Here is a 16,992-nt window from a genome sequence, read left to right as displayed (position 1 = left end):
CTAAATTCCTTGTTGATTTGACATGGAATGACCCAATAATCATTTGGTTGGCTGAAATGTTAACTCTGCTGAGAAAAAATCCACTTTTAATTTTTAGCTGTTTTTCAGGATTCAGCTCAACGTGAACATACTATAGTAAATTGTTAAAAATAATTCAAATTAATTCTTCACCGATACAGCCAATCATAAACCATTTTCTTGACTTACAGTATGGAAGGTTTCCATCAAATATAACCCACAATTAAAAGTTGAAAAATGGGAGTCTATAAGTAGCAAGAGTTTATAATGGTGTAGGGAGAGTATCGAACTACGCTATACGCTGTGAAAAATGAGCCTGTAAAGTGCTATGGCATCGTTCAAACAACTCGGTGATTTGTGCTGATTGGTGACTAATTATAAGTGCAGTGGGTGCATGCATACACGTTGAAAGAATGAAGCTACAGAGTGAAAGAATGGTGTACTCAAAAAAAGTATGGCACAATGTGCTGAGGAACTCAGTACAAAGAGAAAGACACAGCCAACTAACTTGGAAAGCCATAGATATCAACTTCGCGCGAGACGTTTTAATGCAAGATTTCATCATGGTCGCCATTCATGAAACCAATAATGAAAGTGACACTGGGGTTTTAGCCATAGGGATTCAATGCGGACCACCCGACCAAACTAAGAAGGTGTTAAATCTGGGAAATCAACAGTGGTAAGATTTACGAGAGGGCACAAAGATATGCGGGCTACTTTACGGGCTCATTTTTCATTGGGTATAGCGAAGTTCGATACTCTCCCTACATCAATATAAACTTTTGTAAGTAGGTACATACTTACTACATACACACTATGACACTTAGTAGAGATCAAGTAATGAAACAATGGAGGTCATATCTACACCTATAGCTAGACATCTTTGATGAGAATCAACTTTGTAATGAGATCAAAGACTTGATGCTTACAGCAAAAAGTCTTGCTAAAAATTATGAGTAAGAAGAGGTAAAAGCAGTTATTGAGAGCTGTTGTTTAAAGATTACTGAGTTCCTTATATACATGTACACTCTACAACTGATTGTGGGTTTTAGTTATAACAATACCTCTTTAATGAAGCACAATAACTGTATTGCTTTTATCATACAGTGCTCATGAAGGTTTAGGCTTTTCTGTCCAAAAATATCATCCTAAAACCAACCTCACAATACCTTCATGGTGCCTTGGCAGTATTGGTTACAAGCCCAAAAATGCCTTAAGTACAAACTGAAATACTTCCTAAAAGCTACTACGAAATTTTAAATGTATATATACTTAGTGAGATTTTGACTGATTGACTGACGGACTGACTGACTGACTGACTGACTGACTGACTGACTGACTGACTGACTGACTGACTGACTGACTGACTGACTGACTGACTGACTGACTGACTGACTGACTGACTGACTGACTGACTGACTGACTGACTGACTGACCAACTAATACATTCAGACAAGCATAACTTGAAGCACACTGGCTTGATTTATTCATGGTTTGATGTCGCTTCAGCCTGACAGGTACCTTTTGGCATACTGCAGTACGTACAATGCACACATCATGGACTTATGTTTGTCTCCTTTGCATTCCAATTTTTTTCCTGACAGCCCAAGGTGTCAATTTGCAGTAGAACAATGGCTTCCCTATGTTTGCAATTGATTTATTGCAGAGGTACTTCTTGTACTGTTCTCCATTTGCAGCACTGTGCAACGGGCTGAACATAGCTGAAAGCAAAGCATAAATGGTCACTTCACTTTCCAGTCAGTAATTGACGGTTGGGGCTAGCATTCAGACGAAAATGTTAATTCAGGCACCATTCTTTCTTATGATGAACTATGTGTGGACTCACCAGTTTACAATGCTCCAAAAAAGTAAACAAGGAAAATTAAGAATTTGCATTCAATCAGGGATCTTAGAATATCACAGTAGTGAAACAAGGGAGGTTGCTTACACCTACAGATATACTAGCGGACATTTATTCCCCAATTCTGTTTATACCCATGAGGGATTAAATACTCAGTAGATTTACACTATGACACAAAGGGCGTAGCTAGAAAATTTAAATATGTGAATTGGCCTTGCAACATTTATGGTGGATCATGAAATGATGCTTGCACTCTAGTGTGTGAAGCACACTTGCATGTGTAGTGTGCTCCAGCTAGAGAGGCTGGGGTATTCCCAATGGAAATGTTTTGAAAATTACGTGTGACAATTTTGAATCTTGAAGCAATACAGTTGTACGTAGTAATTGATGATAGCACCGAGGGCAGCACCTACATACATAGCATAATATATAGATAAGTTCACGCATTTCTATTAGCACAAGGCGGCGTTATTATTGATACGCAGTAGGCCGCATGGTCGGCAAGCTTGAAGTTGGCCTAGTGCAGAATTGTTATTAGTTGCTGAGCGTATAGGTGTAAGAACCGACATGGAAAGCGTAAAGGGCTTGGTTTCTTTAGGGTTCCTTCTAACAAATGGAAAGGGGACGGAAATGGGTAGTGGCGATGAAGAGGAAGGCGTGGCAGCCGAATGAGCATTTGCATATTTGTGGCGACCATTTTATATCAGGTACGTTTGCTCTGTTAAGAGTAGATATGTTTTGAATGGACAATGGACATGAACCTTATTTCAGTTATCAATAAGTAACAGGGTTGTTAGACTCGTGTGCATTGTATTAGGGTAGCTAGTGATTGTTTTATTAGAGTATTTCGAACATATCATTATTGCATGCATTTACATGTGCAGTGGTGCCCATTAGGTATGGAATTCAATGGTAGAGTTGTATAAATGAGTTGACCTTGGTATGAGCTTTTTGGCAGGTCATTAGAATATCAGCTGTACTATAATTCTATTTACCGATTTTAGCCTGGTAGAATATCTAGGTAAGCATGTTTTATTAGAAATTTTGTACCTTTTAGGTATGCCAGTGGACAACCCTCTTCATACTGACTATGTTCCAAGTATCTTTTCTCACAAACCTGTCCCCTTAATAGCACTGAAACAAATCAAGACCGTTTAGAAAGAGCAATGAAGAGAAGGCAATTGAAAGTTGACAAATAAGCTGCTAAAAATAATAATACGTCTAGACAATGAAAGCTGGAAAACTAGCTAAGTAGAAAGAGAGTGCTGCTGAACCATTAGTAATGTCTAGCACATGTACTAGTAGTACTGAAACACAGTGTGATTTAGATGAAGATGAACATAACACAGACAAACTAGAAACACAAGCATCCATTCATGCTCAGACTGAAGACAACACAACTGAAAGCTCCATTCAAACACCACCTAAAATTCATTTTGCAGATAAAGCAACTCAAACTGATTTACCACCATTTGGTACGTGTGATATTAAAGGAAACAACAACAAAACAAAGTTTACACAGGATTACCATCTTGGGAAATTTTAATACCTGTGTTTTCTCTTTTATACACCTTCATACTAAGACAAAATGGCAACACAAACTCAATCTCAAAGATGAATTTCTATTGGTAATGATGAGACTCCGGTTAGGCTTGTTATTTGAAGATCTGGCATACCGTTTTAATATTGCAAAGTCAACAGCTAGTTCAATATTCACTGATTGGATTAATGTCATGGCTGTCCATCAGAAGTTTCTAATCAAGTGGCTTCCTCGGGAGATAATACAATCCAACATGCCACAGCTATTTAAAGAAACTTACCCTAATGCTTGTTGTATAATCGACTGTTCTGTGATATTCATTGAAAGACCACCTTCATTTCAGGAACGAGCTCAAACTTACTCCAACTATAAAAAACACAACACAGTTAAATTTCTAATTGCTGTAACTCCTGCTGGAACGATTTCGTATGTGTCAGCTGTGTGGGGAGGACGTGTTTCAGACAAGTTCTTAACACAGCAGAGTGGATTTTTGAAACTTATAGATCCAGGTGACACCATACTTGCTGACAGAGGATTTGATATAGGTGATGAAGTTGGACTGCATGGAGCTAGGCTGATAACGCCAGTATTCACTAAAGGCAAAATGCAATTGTCACAGCAGGAGGTGGAAGTATCACAGAGAATAGTAAGAGTTTGCATTCATGTCAAACGAGTTAGAGGGGAAATGAAAAATAAGTACACGATACTTCAAGGCACTATATCTGTGAATTGTTTAAAACACAAAGCAGATATAGAATTAGCCAATGTAGATAAAATATTAATAACATGTGCAGCTCTCACCAATTTGCCGCCATCTGTTGTACCAACATAAAGTCACTGTACAGTTGTTATGTATCATACGTATACAATATTATTCATTAGTAGCAACACTTTTACATTGTTCACTACAATACCAGTTACCACGCGGTTTATGTGTTAATTGGACACACTTAAAATGAAACCACGCTCCATTGGGGCATGTACTATTGTCACAGGCAATCATTTTACCAAATTCATTGCATTTACACCAGCAGTACACAGAACTAATTTCATCTGAAGTAGAAGTTTTCCGCTCAGAAGCTGCTGAAGCTGTAAAATCCCCTTTCAACAGGAGTGGTAGGAGTACATCTCTGAAAAAAGATTCAAGTGATAGCTTTATCCTATCAAAAACATCTAGATCCACTTGACCCGTTCAATGTGCACACCAACAGGAGTCCAGCAAACAAAATTACAGTAATTTCTATTAGTAATATTCATTAGTCCTTGCATTTGTAGGTAATAATCATGAGTATGCGAGAGTTGCATTTTCCCCTCACCATCTATATATTCATTTGGATCTAGGAGCCTATGTGTATAAGGACAATTTATTTCTACCAAACCATCTCCACAACATTTGCATGACACCAATCCATCTGGTGAGGCTCCAAGATGTGGAAATGCTGGGTTGATGAATAGCCCAGCACGTTCAAACGTAAACTCATCATGGAGGGCCTATATCTTATGAACATAAGCTCCGCATGCAACTGGTTCATTTGTTATTCCCCAGTGTAATGCAGGTACTTTCATGGAATTGAACTGGCTGTGTGACAAAATTTCTCTCACTAGTGTCTGAGGTGGACACTTTATGTTTGCTCTGCTAACAGGACCAAACTTGGAAGCTGTTACACGACCAATACGATGCTTGTGCCATAAGAGACATTCAGACTGCAACTTTGTTAACTCCTCAAGGTGCTGAACTTCATGCTCATTAACAGTTAATCCTTGAAATATTCTGACACATTCCAGGCTTAAGTTTTCTTCATTAAGTTCCTTGTATTTCTTATCTTGCAAAGCAGCCACAGTGGAGGTAGTTTTCTTACTATACGTATGGTAGCATCAACTGTAGTGTGTTCCCTAGCTTCTACTGCAGTCAAAATTCCCAAATCGGGTAAAATTTCTTTCAGTTTCCCAAAAAAATGTCTTCACCATTCTGTGAGATAGTCTCGAGTTCCTTAGGTTGTCTTGAAGTAGCTGAAGTAATGGTGCCTTTTCATCAGATCGTTTTCGCTTGGGTCCATATGCCATTTCTTGGCCGCCACCTTGGATTTCACATCTTTTTTCACCATAGCCTTTCTGAGGGCCACACTTTTTTTTACAGTTTGACTGTTTTGGATTAGATTATCTAGCTTGTCACTGAATAGTAAATTGTTAAAAATAATTCAAATTAATTCTTCACCGATACAGCAGATCATAAACCATTTTTCTTGACTTACAGTATGGAAGGTTTTCATCAAAATGTAACCCACAATTAAAGGTTGGAGTCTATAAGTAGGTATGTAACACTTTCACACCTCAGATCAAAGGAGCCGCCCGGGCTACAACTAAGCACTGATTATATAGACGCAGATGCCGAAATCGATTGTGGGGATCGAATAATACTCACGTGAATAGGATGTACAACTTGGATTTTGCCATGAAAACCACACAGACGGAGAGTGTTTAGTTATCCTCAGCATCCTACGAGTTGAAAAACATTGAGATAAGGTGAAAACTAGTGCTATAGCTTATTCATTCGATTGTTTCCACACATTTTTGAATACAGACACACCCCCATCACGAAGCTACCACTCTGCACGGAGTAACCACTCTAAAAGTAAGCTTACCTGTCTGGGCCTTCAGTGAACTATGTAGTATTCCCATAAACGATTCAATCACTGATTAAAACATTAAACTCGCTTAACCGAAATTCTTGTAGGATATGTCCGGTTATCATAACCAAACGTAACCAGAACGTACTAGCTACTGACCCACAATCAAAAACTTTAGGTATATACATCCAGTGGTTGCACACATATTGCCACAATGGTACACATAGAATTTGTTCACAGTCACGAGAATTTACTTTGTAACAATATCAAAGACTTGATGCTTACAGCAAAAAGTCTTGCCAAAAATTATAGGTGCACTCACGTTTGTGCAATGGATGAATATATCTGTCAAAATCATGGAGTTCATTATATACATGTACATTCTATAACTGATTGTGGGTTTTGGTTATGATAATAATACAGTACAATAAACGTATTGCTTTTATATGTCATACAGTACAATGGTATTGCATAAACTTAAATCACCACATTGTATTTTGCGTGGGAGGATCAAAGCGATGTCGTGTATTGTATTGTCCATACAGTACTAATCAACTGCATAATTGTACTGTATGAGTCATACAGTACAGTTATGCTGCTAATTGGGCAAATACGATAGCGGACAAAAAAAGTTCCCGTTCCGTTGGCGTTCTGTTTCCGTTGTGTGCAACAGAATGCCAAGAAAACGCTTACAAAACAGAATAAAAATGCTAGCATCAGTCTTACCGTTTTCGAAATGTTTGTGAAATTTGCAAACAGTCGTACAAGCCATTGCCAAGTTATTTGAGATGATGAATAACACCAAGAGTTAATAATAGAGAGGAGAGTATTGAACTGCCGTATTGTCCATCAAAAATGATCCCGTGAAGTCCCTCCGTGTTTGTCAGTAAATTGTCGTGTATTGTCGTAAACTATCAAGGTGTCGATGAGAGGAATTCAACACATTTGTTGTGTCGGCCGCATCGCAGTGGAATGGACACCCCAAGACGCTTTTGTTTCAAGGACAGTTCCTTCTGATGTTTGCATCGATCGCGATGGCTGTGGTGCCTCAGTCAGCAGAGATGCGAGTGACGTCGAGCAGAGTGATGAATCGTGTGAGCAGTTGGAGACAAGGTTCGAGAGCGTCACCGGGGTGCAGAATGAAGAGAGGAACGAAGCATCGGTTGTTGTTTCTTCGTTGGTCTCCGTTAAGTTCAAGAGGCTTTTTTACAGAACATCTGTGATAACCTGAGTGGGCTTTTTCCAGAATTGTTGCTGTCAATGGCGCATGGTACGGTAGATAGCAGTCCAAGACGTGTTCCATTTTTGTTGATTACGCAGAGAACTTTGCATTATCATCCTCCTTACGGTATGGTGTCCCGCATACAATTAACCGTGCGGTATAAGACATACACTGTTTGTGTGACGATGAGAATATGGAGAAAGGAAGTGTTTGAAAGTATTGAAGACCTAGCTGACATTTGCAAGATGATTGGAAACGTTACAAATTTCAAGTTTTGCCCTGGAATTGAAGTGAATCACTACATGAGCGAATACCACCATTTTATTCGGTATCATATCAAGAGTGTTCGAAAGACTGAATTTCCTTTCCTTCGGGTTGATTCCAAGATATGCCAGTTGTTCTTTGAGGTAGCACATAATGCAACTGCAGCAGAGAAAGAGGTCAGTGAATTGAAATGTTATCCCTGCAAATGCCTAGTTAACAATTTAGAACACCAGAAAAGGCAAACTGCTAAAGAAACTCCAACAAGGAAGACAAAACGTCAGCGACCATCATCGAGAGCTAAATTGTCTTATATGAGTCATACCAGCCAGGCTAAGCGCAATAGGTTGGCTCAATATGAGAGAACAAACAGCAAAAGGAAACTGGCAGCATATGAAGATTGTGAAGTTGCATTAAATGATGACCAAAATGACGAGATGTATGATGTTGTGAGGAGCATAGGTGAGGATGAACTGGAAAAATTGTACTTGGAGGGGGAAAAGCATGGTGTTGGCAAGATAATGAAGGACATTTGGCTTTCAGACACTCAGCAAAGGAAAGGAGAATTTTTTGATGATCAGGCTAAGACTAGTAAGTTATTAATTTGTTAGCTCTGCAGTTATGTATTGTTTCATTGTAGCTTTTGGTGGACGTGGTAATCGTTGGAGCTCAATCACAATAAGAATGGGTATGTTCAATGCCTTCATGGCTTCAATGATGTTTAAATATTTTTTAACTTGCAGCTTTAGCAATCTGTACTCGTAGCCCTGCTGCTTATGAAGCTTTGAAAAATTTTAAAATTCTTAAACTTCCTTCAAAGGCCACTCTGCAATCTTACAAAGGAGCATTTATCCATGAGTCATACGTCAGTGCTGCGTGTATAGCAGATCAAGTGTCTCGCTATCTAGGATTTAAGGAAAAATCTAAACAGCTTGGGAACCAAGAGCCTCAAGGAGATGGAGCTTTAATATTTGACGAAGTCAAAGTTGCCTGCCAGCTCATGTGGAATTCACGGAGTCATCAATTAATGGGCTTGGCCATGACATCCAAGAATCTTGCATCACTACACGATGTGTATTCCATATTACAACCCTCCGAGTCCAGCAAGCAAACGTCTTATATCCTACAGTTCCTGTGGAGGGATCTTACCAGCGAGTTTGATATTGTCGGCCCCTACTTTACTTCCTCATCAAGTGTAGAAGCAAAGTTTGTGTTGGCGTTCGTCCTTGAAACAATTAAATTGTTCCAGTCACATGGTCTCAAGACTAGTTTGCTGGTGTGTGATGGTGGCTCTTCCAACATAGCGACCATTAAAGCCAGCCATGGTCATCATGGTGTCTATTCATTAAACAGTGATCAAGCAGATGACAAGTACCGAGTAGACCCATGGATGCTCAACCCTTTCAACCCACCCCACAAAATTTTCTGGCTCATTTGTCCATCCCACCAGGTATATATAATAATGCTGTAAGCACTTTCAATGGTTACATTGTACTGTCGTTACAGCTGAAGAACATGATCAATGCTTTGTTCTCTTCAAAACCAACTGGGTCAAAGCTTTTTCAGCGTCCTGGTAATAGTGTATTTGGATGGCAAACCATTGACCAACTGTATGAAAGAGAGCTGGCCAGAGTGAGCAGTAATCAGACAAGAATGGTGCCACGGCTTCGAGAGGCTCACTGCCTCCGAGATGCTTGGTCTAAGTTAAATGTCCACCCTGCTAAAATCATGCAAGTAAGGAATTTTACCATATATAATCTCAGTGTTGTTAGCAGTATAATTGCTTTTATTAAATTATTACATTTGTTATTACTACAACAAGAACAAGTGCTGGGAGAACTAGTTCACTTTGTCAACCAGGACCCTCCACCACACAATGTCGAGACAACCTGTGAAACTCTAGCATTCTTGGAAGCCTGAAATCTATTGTTTGAACAGGGATTTTTGAGCCATGATCGTATAAGGAGTACTGATTCTGATTTTATCAAGAATATCAACAAAGTATTTGAATATTTTTCTAAGTGGCTAGATTCTATTTTAGACAAACGTATGTACAACAGTAAATTGGGTGTGTATTAGAAGTAGCAATTTATACTGATCTACCATGTTGTGATAACTAAGTATTTAATGTGTGTGTGTGTTCCATTTACAGATCCAGCATATTCCCACACTTCTAGTACACAAAAATCCTTTTTGTCATGGTAAAGTAAGCTTTCAATTGTTAGAATATAGCTGCACTATAATTTATTTTATAGCTTGGGACCTCTTGCGGATAGATGTCTATGGCTTCAGAGGATTAACTGAATGGTTTTTTAAGACCTACCCAACTTATTTTATAGCCCCTCTGCGACTTTCAGGATCATCTGTGGAGAGCCCGTTTAGTCAGTACAAGCATAGCTCTGGGGGGAAGCTAGATGCGGTGAATTATTTTACATCCCGGGCAGCTCATCTGGTTAAGCAGTCAGTCACTACCCATTACAGTGGAAAGCAGTATCAAGATGAACCATTGAACATCATTGAATTCCATTACAAAAAAAAAAACATACAACAAACATGTAAATTCAAGCAATCACAAATAATTTTTATGTACACTAAACTACAATATCAACTGTTAACTTTGTCCTAATTTAGTTTCCATTTTAGCATGATGTGCTAGAAGTACTGGACGCAAGTTGACATCTACTGTAGAGGCTAAACCTTTCTTGGTAGCCATCTGTTGCTTCGCTGATGATACAATTTCTTGTATCACTGTATTAGATATTTTGCGGACAAATGTCTGGCAAACATTATTCACAGCATCTTCACTGAATGTATCCATGTCGGGCAACAACCCAGCTAAAATCTGCTTGAAATGAATCGGGAGATCAGCATTCTTCTTCACTTCTTCATGGGCAACCTTTAAAACAACAGTGCAAGTCAGAGTATATATGATGGTAACCATCGTACCTTGACTATATCCTGTTCCAATGAGTTTGTGCTCATGACTGCTCTGATTGCATCATTAATAGTCTGTATGAATGTCACAAAACCTGAATCTGGAAAGTACATAAAGTCTTGAAAACTTTCAACCCGTCCTAATAATAGTCCGTACACAGTTGATGACAGTGTCATCATCACTTTGCTGCTATCAGAAAATGGTACAGAGCTAGAATCACAAAAATCAAGCCAACGCATTCTGATTTCTGCTACTGACTGTTGGGCACATTCATCCAAGTTAATGACTGTCAACGAATATGTTCTGTCCAGGAGAAATGCAGCACAGCGTTGGTGCCACTGTAACTGAAACTGTAAAAAGGGGTCCACTTCCTGCTTGCACTGTATGTACAATTCTCCAAAACGAGCACGGTGATGCAGTAAAATATCATTCAAGAGTATTTCATCATCACACAAAGTATTAGCAAAACTTTGTAAGTGATCTGCCAAGCACTGTTCGCTTAGCTTTGTCCGAACAATTTCACTCAGCACTAATGTATCCACTTTATTTATATGATCTACTAAAGTTTGCATTTCCTTCTTGTTGAAAGTCTTACGAGTCCGCTTTTTTGCTGGTTTATCAAGGTGTTCATTGTGTTCAGGCTGACGCTCAGGTGCTTGTGATGAGGAAACATTCGTTTTCAAGCTTGAACAATTTGCTGACGACGATACATCAGCTGTTTTCCCACTTCTGCGTGTCCGTTTCTTTGTCGGTTCACAATCTTTAGGTGATGTTGACGAGGGAGTTTGCTGCTTCCGAGGCTGTTTCGCATTTGTACTACTGCGAGTAGCTTTTGTTTGCCCTGTGAGTGGCAACTTTTCCACAGATTTGCTTGGCTCCACTTTTCTTATTTTTCTACCCGCTGTAGTAGCGTGTTCAGATTTCCTTGCACCTCACGTTGTGCCTTCTTTAGATGCCATGCTTCAAGTATTGATCACATGGATTATAATTAGTCAGGCGGATGGCGCGTGCTAGACCCACATGGAGTTGACACATTCCACAAGAAGCCACAGGACTTCACAGGATCATTTTTGATGGACAATACGGTAGTTCGATACTCTCCTCTCTATTATTAACTCTTGATAATACTGTGCACCATTGGCCAGCAAAATCATTGCTATGATGCTCCAAGAGTCTGGGATGGAAACTAGTTGGCAGTTTAACATTCGTGTCAGCTTAAACAAGCCAATATAACACTAAGTGGAATAACAGAACTATGATATCCCTTACAGAAGGTTAGTACAATTATTAAACAATTAGTTTTATTGTTTTTTAATCATAGGTTTGTTGCTATGAAGCCATCATGTGCCAGAAAGCAAAGCCAGCCAGGATGCTGTTATCTCTATTAATGTGTCTCCTTTTCTAAAAGTTATATTTTTAATGTATGATACATTTCTATATACTATAACTCACTTTTGTTGATGGCACACTGTTAATAAAGTAACAAAATTTCCTTCTGTTCAGATAAATAGGTAGTGAGCATTAATTAGGGAGAAAGTATAATAGTGCACGTGTTAGTGTTTTAGGCAAAGTTCGCTAGAATATGTACTTGTTGCTATACACAAATATGATTTAATAAACAATAAAACAGTTGGTTATAAGTCTTCTTCAGCATTTGTCGCAGTCAGCTACTTTCCGTGAGCCTAACAGTAAGCAGTAGTGTTCTACGTAGAGAAAGACATGCAGTACAAATACATCAGTGTGTTAGCATTAGTTAGTATTCGCTTACTTATTAGCAACTCTTCATGCACTCCATTTCCTCCGCAAATTAAATACGCATTTCAGTAATAATTAAACGCTAGCAAAACGGAACGTTATGAAACGGAAACGCCTCACCAAAAACATAAACGGAATGGGAACTTTTTTTTTGTCTGCTACTGTACAGTACAGTTACATGCTTAATTGAGCAAATACAGTACAGTTATGTAGAGAATTTATTTAAGGAATGTTACATAAACAACACACTGTAAATCGCTAAAACCAGCAAAACTAATCCTACGAGTTCGTTCTACAGCTAGGAAAAGATTGTATAAACACTTATTGATCATCTGATCACGAAGCTTTTTAAACATGACTCCACTAAGACAGCATGACTGATCATGTGCATGACATTGCAAACCGCTAAAACTAGCCAAACTAATCTTATTAGTTTGTTCTACAACTAGAAATAGATTAGTTAAACACTTACTGATATCCTGATCACCGAAAATTGCAGTGGTTTGAGTACTATAGAAAGTCGCTTCGAGCCAGACGACTAGAAAGTACAATATAGCAGTTAAAGCACCATCTAGTGGCAAATACAGCACTTGGCTTTGCCTCATGCTGTATTAGCCTCTCAACACACACCCTCAGGCTGTATTTCTATACACACACGCGGCAGTGCTTTAACTATAATTTAAAACCAGCCTCACAATACCTTCATAGCAGTTGGCAGTTTGGCTAGGTATAACCAAGCTTTAAGTACAATCTAAAATGTTTCCAAAAAGTTGCTACAGTTTTTATTTTAAAAATTATTCAGTGGATTTTGACTGACTGACTGATCGACCAACTTATGCTGTTTACACAAGTGTAACTTGATAATGACTAAGGATGTGGGCTTGATTTTTTTTTCAATTTGACGCCACCACAGTGCAAACATCATGGCCTTACGTGAGTGGGCACCACCCAGGCCCACCCTTGGCTATGCCACTGATTCAGTCTATACCCATGACTGATTTTGGGATTAAAAAGTAGTTATACACTCAGTAGACGCACATTATGACATGAGGAGAATAGCTAGAAATTGTAAATACATGAACCAGACATTGCAATCTTTATGATGGACCATGAAATGTATGCACTGAAACAAAGTTCAAATCAATAAAACCTGCACAACATCAGATTTGCCTTGTCACTGGGAGTAAGAAAACTTTTGTTTCGTGTTTTTACAGTGTAAGATGCATGAGATATGGGTGCTTATTTGTGATGCAATAAGAATAAAGTTTACCCCATTGTTGGAATGGCCTACTTCTTTGTCTGTACAGAGACTTACAGGGAAATCACTATTCCTTGGTCAATTTGCCAGTTCACGGTGAACAGACTGAGCCAAACCCCATCTTTGTAGCTTGTTTCAGTCATGAATTATGATTGATTAAACAAGTGCCTGTAAGTTATTTGCAATATTGCTACTGTATAAATTGAATTTATTGCTATTCCAACTGTCTAGCACTATAGGTACCTCCAAGACTATTCATCACAAAATGTTGAAATTTTGGCTGTTAATTCACCCCTTTGTTACTAAAGATAATAGAAAAGTAATAAAGTTGGATTCAAGGAATGCACAAAAATGACGCAGTTTTTGCTCAGAAGGTCACATATAACCACGCACGCATGCGCACACTCCACACACACACACACACACACGCACACACCTACACGCACGCACATCAGGAAAACATTTCTGATAAGAGTCAACATTCGTAATGAGATCAAAGACTTGATGCTTACAGCAAAAAGTCTTGCCAAAAATTATGACTAATTTCGATTGAGATGTAGTGTTGGGCGATATATCGATATTATATGTGTCGTTTAAGTTTTTTGCTGATATGGAAAAGTACTGATATATTTTTTTCAGAATTCGGTATTTTCAATACGATACATCACGTGATCTAAAAATGTATATTCTAACATATTTAATAGTTAATTGTAGCTTTCCATTACCTTCAGCAATTTTCAAATCACTCTTGCGCATGTGGGCATGGGAAATCCCCATTGTGCATAGCCATAGCTACCCACTATCAAATTATGTAAGAAAACTAGCAATTTACATGCACAAGTAAATTAATGTTACAATATTGTATAGAAAAGTATCAATTTTAGTCAATATCATATTGATATAGTACCGTTCTGAAAATCCTTATATCGCATATCACTATTGAGATGTTAAGCTTGCCGTTTAAGATTACTAAGTTCTTTATATAAATGTATATTTTCCAACTGACTGTGGGTTTTGGTTATGACAAAACAACTAGACCATACATCCAGATAACATTAATGTAAATAAATATTCAGTAACATATTTTAAATATTGATGATGGTATACTGTAAGCGTATTAAATTTCATGAGTAAAATTTTTGTGGTTTGCCAAAAAGACATACAGGTTTGCAAGTGTATTAAATTTCGTGGGTATAATTTTCGTGGTTTAATCTCGACGAGCCAGTTAATTTTTTCAAGGATTCACGGGGAGTAAAATTCGTGCTTTAAGGTAGCATTTAAGGTTTACAACTTAACAGCTTTGGCTAGCTACTCCATTTACGCTGGCGTACTTATCTGGGACTAAGCAAACCATTTTGTGGAGTGACTCACTACGAATCTGGCCTGCTGGAATCAGAGGAAACGGACAAGGCCATCAGTACATAGCTATTCACGTGGTGAACAGGTGTACGTGTTGTTGTCAGCAAATCTATGGTAGCACATAAGGAAAGTGAATTGGTGGCAACGGTTAATAGGTCTACTCGAGCTGAGACGTGAGTTTCAAAATTAATTTTCGTGGATTAATTTTCGTGGATCAGCTGAAAACCACAAAATCCACGAAAATTTCTACACTTATGGTATTTACAATACCATACCACAGCAAGAAAGACAATAAATAGTTTGAGGTACACTGAAATATTACATACCTCTACCTGTCAAATACTACAGCCTAGTAGGCTTGACATGATATTAGCACAAAACCTAAGCCCAACTTGATATTTGCTATAGTGCTGAAGTGGAATTGTTTTGAATGTAGTTAATCTGCGACAATTTTTTATCCTCTGGAAGGTCCCAACAATAAATAGCTTGTAATTTGTTTAGTTAATAATAAATTGTTTAAATAATTCAATTGAATTTTTCATTGATACAGCCAATCACGACCATTTTAATGTGGTGCTGAACTGATTAGTGGCAGTCACACAAAGTTAACTGGACAGCATGTTGATGTAATGTGCAAACAAACACACAAATCCATAGACCATAGCCATACACAACAAGGCACCTTGCTGTTCAGATAATCTCTGGTCATTCACAATGTCATACATCTTCTGCCGTTTATCTTAATAAAATTCCTCTATCTTCTTTTGGATTCCTCCTCTGTCATGGACTACAAATAAAAGACAATCCTCTTTATAACAATCAATGTCTCTCCTCCTTCAGGCACAGCACAGACTTGAACATCTTCTCCATCATCAGTTGACCGTTTCCATAAATCCTATAGGAATAGAAACAATCACAAAATACATGTTGATGTTAAGCTAATTCAAATGAAAAATCATCAACTCAATAAAATAATGGCATCGTGTACCTGGCTACCTGCACAGAAAGGCAATTTCTCTAAAAAGGCAAATTTAAAGTTTCCCTATTAAGGCAATTTATAATAGCATATGTAGAAAGAAGACAACATTATTTTGAGGTACCCTGAAACATTATACATTTGTAATGATAAGATATAGTGAGGTTTGCCGTAGTGGAGTGGAATCGTTTTGTGTGTTGTTCCTCTACAACTAATATGTCTTGTGGAAGGTGCCATCAATAATTATCTAGCTTGTCACTGAATAGTAAATTGTTAAAAATAATTCAAATTAATTCTTCAGCGATACAGCCAATCATAAACCATTTTTCTTGACTTACACATGGAAGGTTTTCATCAAAGTGTAACCCACAATTAAAGGTTAAAAAATGGGGGCTTATAAGTAGGTATACACTTACTACATATACACTATGACACTTATAGGGATCAAGCAATGAAACAATGGAGGTCATATCTACATCTTTAGATAGACATCTTTGATGAGAATAAACTTTGTAATGAGATCAAAGACTTGATGCTTATAGCAAAAAGTCTTGCTAAAAGTTATGAGTAATAACAGGTAAGAGAAGTTCATTGACGACTGTTGTTTAAAGATTACCGAGTTCGTTATATACATGTACATTCTACAACTGATTGTGGGTTTTGGTTATGATAACAATACCTCTCTAATGCAGCACAATAAATGTACTGCTTTTGTCATACAGTGCATATTAGTGATCATGAAGATCTGGACTTTTCTGTCTAAAAATATCATCCTAAAACCAACCTCACAATACCTTCATGGTGCCTTGGCAGTATTGGTTAGGTATAACCAAGCACAAAAATGCCTTAAGTACAAACTGAAATACTTTCAAAAGTTACTACGAAATTTTAAATGTATATATACTTAGTGGAATTTTGACCGACTGACCGACTGACTGAACTAATGCATTCAGACAAGTGTAACTTGAAGAACACTGGCTTGATTTATTCATGGTTTGATGTCGCTTCAGCCTGACAGGTGCCTTTTGGCATACTGCAGTACGTACAATGCACGCATCATGGACTTATGTTTGTCTCCTTTGCATTCCAATTTTTTTCCTGACAGCCCAAGGTGTCAATTTGCAGTAGAACAATGTCTTCCCTATGTTTGATTGCAGAGGCACTTCTTCTACTGTTCTCC

At 38.0% G+C, this 16,992-nt stretch overlaps 1 protein-coding gene across 1 annotated transcript; it reads right to left on the bottom strand.

Annotated features, from left to right (window-relative positions):
• Positions 1-10,066: 10,066 nt before the first annotated feature.
• LOC136245383 (uncharacterized) lies at positions 10,067-12,145 on the bottom strand. Its single transcript, XM_066036904.1, has 2 exons — positions 10,476-12,145; positions 10,067-10,425 (listed from the first exon to the last, which is right to left on the bottom strand). Exons 1-2 carry the CDS (start codon positions 11,034-11,036, stop codon positions 10,141-10,143), a joined length of 846 nt encoding a protein of 281 aa, XP_065892976.1. The 5' UTR covers positions 11,037-12,145; the 3' UTR covers positions 10,067-10,140.
• Between the last annotated feature and the right edge of the window lie 4,847 nt (positions 12,146-16,992).

The sequence above is a fragment of the Dysidea avara genome, chromosome 2 (genome assembly GCF_963678975.1).
Source record: "Dysidea avara chromosome 2, odDysAvar1.4, whole genome shotgun sequence".
Lineage (NCBI taxonomy): Eukaryota > Metazoa > Porifera > Demospongiae > Dictyoceratida > Dysideidae > Dysidea > Dysidea avara.
This window is presented reverse-complemented; position numbering and strand designations above follow the sequence as displayed.

Excerpts from the sequence above, each read along its gene's own strand:
- LOC136245383 (XM_066036904.1), bottom strand. The coding sequence starts at position 11,036 with ATGCAAACTTTAGTAGATCATATAAATAAAGTGGATACATTAGTGCTG. Across the intron at positions 10,426-10,475 it reads TGGAACAGGATATAGTCAAG|GTTGCCCATGAAGAAGTGAA; the intron begins GTACGATGGTTA and ends GTTGTTTTAAAG.